The sequence below is a fragment of the Tasmannia lanceolata genome, unplaced genomic scaffold (assembly GCF_043159265.1).
Source record: "Tasmannia lanceolata isolate RefF3 unplaced genomic scaffold, GAP_Taslan_0.1 ptg000006l, whole genome shotgun sequence".
Classification (NCBI taxonomy): Eukaryota; Viridiplantae; Streptophyta; class Magnoliopsida; order Canellales; family Winteraceae; genus Tasmannia; species Tasmannia lanceolata.
The window spans coordinates 4901878-4908324 of record NW_027518683.1 but is presented as its reverse complement, the minus strand read 5'-3'; the positions used below and the strand labels follow the sequence as shown (position 1 = coordinate 4908324).

The 6447-nt window shown below is 37.9% G+C and overlaps 1 protein-coding gene across 1 annotated transcript; it reads left to right on the top strand.

Annotated features, from left to right (window-relative positions):
- The first annotated feature begins 398 nt into the window (after positions 1–398).
- On the top strand, positions 399–6002 carry LOC143879378 (IAA-amino acid hydrolase ILR1-like 4). The gene is made up of 5 exons (XM_077381734.1): positions 399–1149; positions 2908–3033; positions 3673–3987; positions 5301–5429; positions 5535–6002. The coding sequence occupies exons 1-5, from the start codon at positions 730–732 to the stop codon at positions 5916–5918; spliced, it is 1374 nt and encodes a 457-aa protein (XP_077237849.1). The 5' UTR covers positions 399–729; the 3' UTR covers positions 5919–6002.
- The last annotated feature ends 445 nt before the right edge of the window (positions 6003–6447 follow it).

The window sequence follows — 6447 nt, the reverse complement described above, 5'->3', positions numbered from 1 at the left end:
CAGTTTCCCTGAAAGTTATTTAGGCCCAGACCATAGTTAGCAAAACTCCGTTTAAAAAAAAACACGTTTTATCGGTGTGCCGTTTAAAACTTTTACAACGATTAAAATTCCGTTTTGTTTTAGGCAAAATGGCATTCCATGAAATTGCCTTGCAATCCCTTATGACTTTGCTTTTAAAGGGTAACACTAATTGACTTTCCATGATGCGTGCTAAATATATCAACTGCAGATCCACCATAGCCATCAATTCAGGAGTAAGAGATGGTCCCCTCCACTCACGCGTTTCTCACCCCATCAAACCCATTATCTACACGTGACTTATTCACTCATCATCAACAACCCTCTCTCTTTCTCTCTTCTCTATAATTATTATGGTCAGACTCATCTCACCTTACAAAAATAACAAGAAGCACTTTGAATGGTCCATACAAAGCTTACCTAAATGTGAGACACATAAAAGGGCGGAAACATCTGAGGTTGTTCTCTTTAATGGTTGTGTTTCCAACTATAGTTGCCCATCACTGGGCTTATTTTCTTATTGTCAGATGAGTCTGACTATATTATCTCCAACATAAACAAAATAAAATAATAATAGGACCATTATAGAGTTCGTTATCCTGTTTTCTCCAGCTCGCCAGATGAAAAGCTGTAAAGAAGAAGAAAATCTAAGCACAGTTCTCCTCTGCGCAGATAAAGGAAGAAGCTGCCTCTACTTAGTTCCTCAAATCCATGGATATCTTCTGCAAACTCTCTCTATTCCTTTTGGGTGTCATTTGCACCCTTGACTTGTGCAACCCACAACCTTCTTCCAATGTAGAAGACTTAAATTTCCCTCTAAACAACTTATCTCTCACTGGTTCCAATGGTGGTAGCACGCGAATGGATTATTCGATGACGGATGAGATAATTCAGCTGGCTAATCTTCCTGAAACTGTGAATTGGACCAAGAAGATAAGGAGAGAGATTCATGAGTTCCCAGAGCTCGCGTTCGAGGAATTTAAAACGAGTGCGCTCATCAGACGCGAACTTGATCAGATGGGTGTTCAGTATCGGTGGCCCGTTGCCGGAACAGGTGTTGTGGCTTCTATAGGAACTGGGTGCCCACCGTTCGTTGCTCTCAGAGCGGATATGGATGCTTTGCCAATTCAGGTCAGCTCCTTGTCTGCTTTCTCTTAGAAATGAAGATGATGTTTACTGATTTGCAGTATATTGAATGATCAAACAAGCAGACAAATGTCAATATAGGAAGAACTTGTTATTTATTTAGTATGAAGATTGAGCATTATCAGATAATTCAAAATGAGATTCCTGAAGACAGACAGATACCAACTGTAAGGTGAAATGTGTTTCAAGAATAAAAGAAAAAAAAATGTTTTTCATTAAAGGTAAGATTTTTTAGTCGTTGAACCAGAAATCTTATTTTTGCAACCATTGAAGCCTCTTTTGAACGTTTTTTAATCTCTGTTCTATGTAAATTACACAAACATAGGCAGAACTTGACATTTACCAAAGGCCCAGTTAGAGAATTGCCATGAAAGGGTGTCTTACATGGCAAAACAAGAAGATGATGAAGAAGAAGAAACCTATTTTATCCATATCTGAATAGTGTCTACATCGATACTTGTTCTCAACACAAGCATCGAGATGCCATCGTTCACATGTCTATGAGAAGATATATCTAATAGACTAAGAAGTAGTAACACATCCAACACGTAGTATTTGGGTATCATCGAGAAAAACAGGGACTGGTCCAAGTAATTTTCTGCATTTTCTCAATTTCTGTCATGGCCCTTATTTCGATCCCTTTTCTTTTATTGAGTTCTTTAAGTTGGAGTTGAAGATTCAGTGACAATAGATGCAAGAAAGATTTAATATTATTGCTTTGGAATAGTACTAAAAGTCATGTATCATTAATCTCCCTGCAAGGGAGACAGTAGTAACTTCTATTGAACAGAGCATATTTCAAGGAAGTCACTCTGAGACAGAAGATTGATGTGATGTAGGTACTTCAGCTTATGGTAGGCAATTGTATGAAAATTTCCTATATCTCTAAATCCCCATTCCCCGACAAACATACACTCAAAATAACATGACAAAGAAGAATGCAAATAACCAACAATTGAAATCTTTTACCCGCAATATGCAACGTATTCCAATTTCTAGTCAGAGTGCATCGTTACGAGACTAAAAAAAACATCTTCAATTGCTCTCTTTCAGCAATATTATTTTCAATTTGGGACATCTAAGCACAAGTCTACTTGGACACTGTCCAAAAAATAATAGAAGGGACCAAGTGGCACCCACCACTCTGATGGAGAACAGGGGGGAAAATGAGACCTTACTTGGACACTGTCCAAAAAAAATAATAGAAGGGACAGAGTGGCACCCACGACTCTTATGGTGAAAAGAGGGAAAATGAGACCCCCAATACCATGAGAATAAAAAAGAAGCGAACAGAGGAAGTGTTTGATGGAACTTTATTACTGAATAACTTGTTTGTAGATTGTTACAAGCATTTCCTGCAATAATTCAAAAAATAAAACATGTTTCAGCCACTGTAAGTACAGAATTGTGATATTTAAAGTGCCTCAGAATGCTAAAACACTCCGACTCTAGCTTAGGCCGGCACCCGCACAAGGCGATATGTTCCATAAGACTAGAATTTATGTAACTAGTAACTGGGTCCAACTCTATCTAATCAATATTATTTTTCAGAAAATAATAAGAAATGAATTGTGCATGATTTGTTAGTGCAATCATTCTATCCAGTGCAACTCACATGTATGTCCACAGGCAAAGTAATTTATCAAAATGTAACAAAGCAGCGGTGTTTTTCAGTATTTTGGAAAAAAACTATTTTGCTTCTGATCCTTTTATATTTCTGAAAAAGCACTTACTCATGTGTAGGAAATGGTAGAATGGGAGCATAAGAGCAAAATAGATGGGAAAATGCATGCATGTGGCCATGATGCGCATGTTACTATGCTCCTTGGTGCAGTGAAAATACTGCAGGAAATTCGGAATACATTGCAGGTAATAATTTAACTTCCTTTTGTGTTAAAGTATAAAAGGTTAAATAACACCTTCTCCAACAGCTTAAGCTATTGGAGTAACTGGTAGTTTCACATGGTAACAAAGCAAAAGCTCCTGAGTTCAAACCTCCTTGATAGCAAAATCCACATGCAGTGGCCAAACCCAAAAGTGGGGCCACATGTAGGCCAACCCAAAGAACAAGGGGCTACACGTGAGGGGGAGTGTTAAAGTATAAAAGATTAAATAACGCCTTTTCCAACAGCTTAAGCTATTGGAGTAACTGGTAGTTTCACATTTTGAGTTTATTATACTTTATCCAAATCTTTCTTGACAAAGAATGTCAATGTAAATAATAGATTTCTCAAAAGTCAGGATTTATACTGAAATTGAGTTTCCTGGTAAGTATGACTTGTTCCGCTATAATTCAGGATTATATATCAAGAGAGTAACTATTTTGCAAGGCCACAAGTAGATATAAAATGACTACAAAGTACAAACTCTTTGTAGTTCAAGTTTATGGGCATTCATAATCTGCATGGGGAATGCTAAAAATCATTGCATAGCAGCATTGGACTCTGCATTTTAGATGGTTCGTTTTGATTTCATTATAAACTCCTTTAGTATGCATGGCTCCTATAGGGAACTGTTGTTCTAATATTCCAACCGGCTGAGGAACGAGGAGTAGGCGCAAGAAGGATGATTGAAGAAGGAGCATTGGAAAATGTAGAGGCCATATTTAGCATGCACACAGTTTCCCACTATCCTACTGGGGTTGTAGCTTCCAAGCGTGGAGAATTTCTAGCAGGGTGTGGACAATTCAAAGCGCGGATTGGTGGTAAAGGCGGTCATGCAGCTATTCCACAAGAGACGATTGATCCTATCTTGGCAGCATCAGCTTCGATAATTAGCTTACAACATCTTGTTTCAAGAGAGGCAGATCCATTAGACTCCCAGGTACTTTCCATTCGACCTTTAAGATTGAAAAAAGCATGTTTCGACTTGATTTACAAGTATGAGTAGGATCCTAGACTTGAATATGTTTGAATTTCATGTTTTCCCCGCACTGTGTTACACACTGTTCTTTTGTTACAGATAACCATGTTCTTGGTATTTCATAAGGGATAATATCAAGTAGTCATTTTAAATATTGAAAAAAAAGAGAGAATAAATTCTAAGTTCTAACTTGTATATTTATATATTTATAGACTGTATTAGAGAACATAGAGTGATAGACTGCAGTACTTTTGAGTAGCTGAACTACGAATCAAACTACATGGACTTAGCTTGTATGGAAACCATGCTGAGTCAACTCAATCAATTTGTTGATTCATGGACAAATTAACATACAAATTCTGCAATCAGCTTGATGTCTGGCTTTGCACATTGAGTTGGGTTTTCTGATTCTCCAAATCACACCAAGTAACCCAATAGCTGGAGTTAGTAATCACAAGAGAAGAGATGGATAACCATTTCCCAATTAGATTTTCCTGATTTTGAGCAAAAATATCAAAATCATGCTGGTTCTTTACATCATACCAAATGGTTTAATGTAGAAGTTTCTTTACTGATAACAATATTGGCGGGCAATGGCTCTGGTATATGTTAAGGCAAAAGCCATCACCTCATTCACCATGCCGATAGAATCGCACTTTAATCAAAACCTACAAGTCTAAATCAAAGAAAGAAGTCCTGGGTTTGGCTCCATTTATGTGATTCTTCTGAAGGATCTACACTATTTCAGTTCCAAAAGCACTCAAAATCAAGCAATGTGTAGAGTTGAAAATACCACTATTGTGCAAGCTAAGGGAATAATTTTTAAATCTGACAAGAAATTCTTATTCTTTCATGTGATTTTTAATAGCCTGAATAAACTAGAACAGCATTGGAAGATATCAATATTGTGTGGAATAGATACATTCCATTATTCTACATGGACACAAAAGCAAGAAGCATGTGGCTGTGACTGTGAGTGGATTTCTTTGATGAAGAGAGCATTAAGATGGATGTTGAGGCCAAAACGTGTGGCTGGATGCCCGCACGTGCTTTGCTCAATCGGACCCACTCGAAAGAGTGGTTTCGACCTCACTTCCCTCTGCCCACCACTTCGCTTCGTTTGGGCCTCTCTTAGGGGAATCCCTTCACTCTTATACAAACTAATTATTGAAATTTGGAAAAGGAGAGGAGTGCCAACATTGAAACAAGGGACTGCATATATCATTTCCCTTAACATGTTTTCCTCCTCTTCATGGTCTTGTCTGTTTGTGCAGGTGGTTTCAGTATCCAACTTTCATGGAGGGGATGCATTCAATGTCATACCAGATTCAGTTACACTAGGCGGCACTTTCAGGGCCTTTCGGAAGAAGAGCTTCAATGCATTAAAACAGAGAATAGCAGAGGTACTCTACTTATAACAAATGTTAGCAAAAACCTTCACTTAATCAGCAAAAAATATGCAAAAATGTCCATGCTTGTAATTAAACTTAATCTCACTCATGTCTCAGGTAATTACAGGGCAAGCTGCAGTGCATCGATGTTCGGCTGAGTTGGACTTCTTTGAAGAAGAACGTCCTATGATCCCTCCAACCGTGAACGATGAGAGGATTTATGAACAGGTGCGCCAAGTCTCGCATGAGATTTTAGGAGAAAATAGCACATTTGTGTGCCCAAGCACCATGGGTAGCGAGGATTTTGCCTTCTATTTAGAACATGTACCTGGAACTCTTCTTTTCATAGGGGTAAGGAATGAAAGGATTGGGGCCATCCACCCACCCCATAGTCCTTACTATAAAATTGATGAGGATGCTCTTCCCATTGGAGCAGCGATACATGCCGCATTCGCGCATTCCTACCTTCTCAAATCAAGACAAAATAACATTGCAAGTTGATTTATAAATCAAAGTTAAACATATCAATTCTTCAGACATGTGGCATTTCTGCCATTCTTTATATTTTCGGTTGAGTTTTGAGCATTTCGGTTTTGTTGATCTTCCTATAGCACCTTTAAGCTGATCATCAACATGATAGTGTGCGACTGGAAATTAGTACTAGCATATACAAGGAGGGGAAGATGTTGGGGCCTCCAATAATTCACTATGTAAACCTAGGATCATGGTGACCGACACCGAAATCACGAAAACCCGAAACGGTATTTTATTTCGGCTGAAATTTTGGAATTTCGGTTGAAATTTTAATTTTTCCGAAATTTCACCCAAAAAACCTGTTTTTTAAAATTAATTTAACATTTCTCTGAAATTAAATTTAATATTGAATAAAATATTCTTTTCTTTGTTTCGCCGGATTTTGGTTGAAATTTCAAAATTTCAGGGGTCCAAAACCGGTACCGAAATCGAAATTTTAAACCATGCCTAGGATCACGGCATTCAATATACCATGATCACTATGTAAACCTAGGAT

Coding starts and splice junctions, on each gene's coding strand:
- LOC143879378 (XM_077381734.1), top strand. CDS start 730: ATGGATATCTTCTGCAAACTCTCTCTATTCCTTTTGGGTGTCATTTGC. Junction 3,034..3,672: donor AAATTCGGAATACATTGCAG/GTAATAATTTAA, acceptor TGGCTCCTATAG/GGAACTGTTGTTCTAATATT. Junction 3,988..5,300: donor CAGATCCATTAGACTCCCAG/GTACTTTCCATT, acceptor CTGTTTGTGCAG/GTGGTTTCAGTATCCAACTT.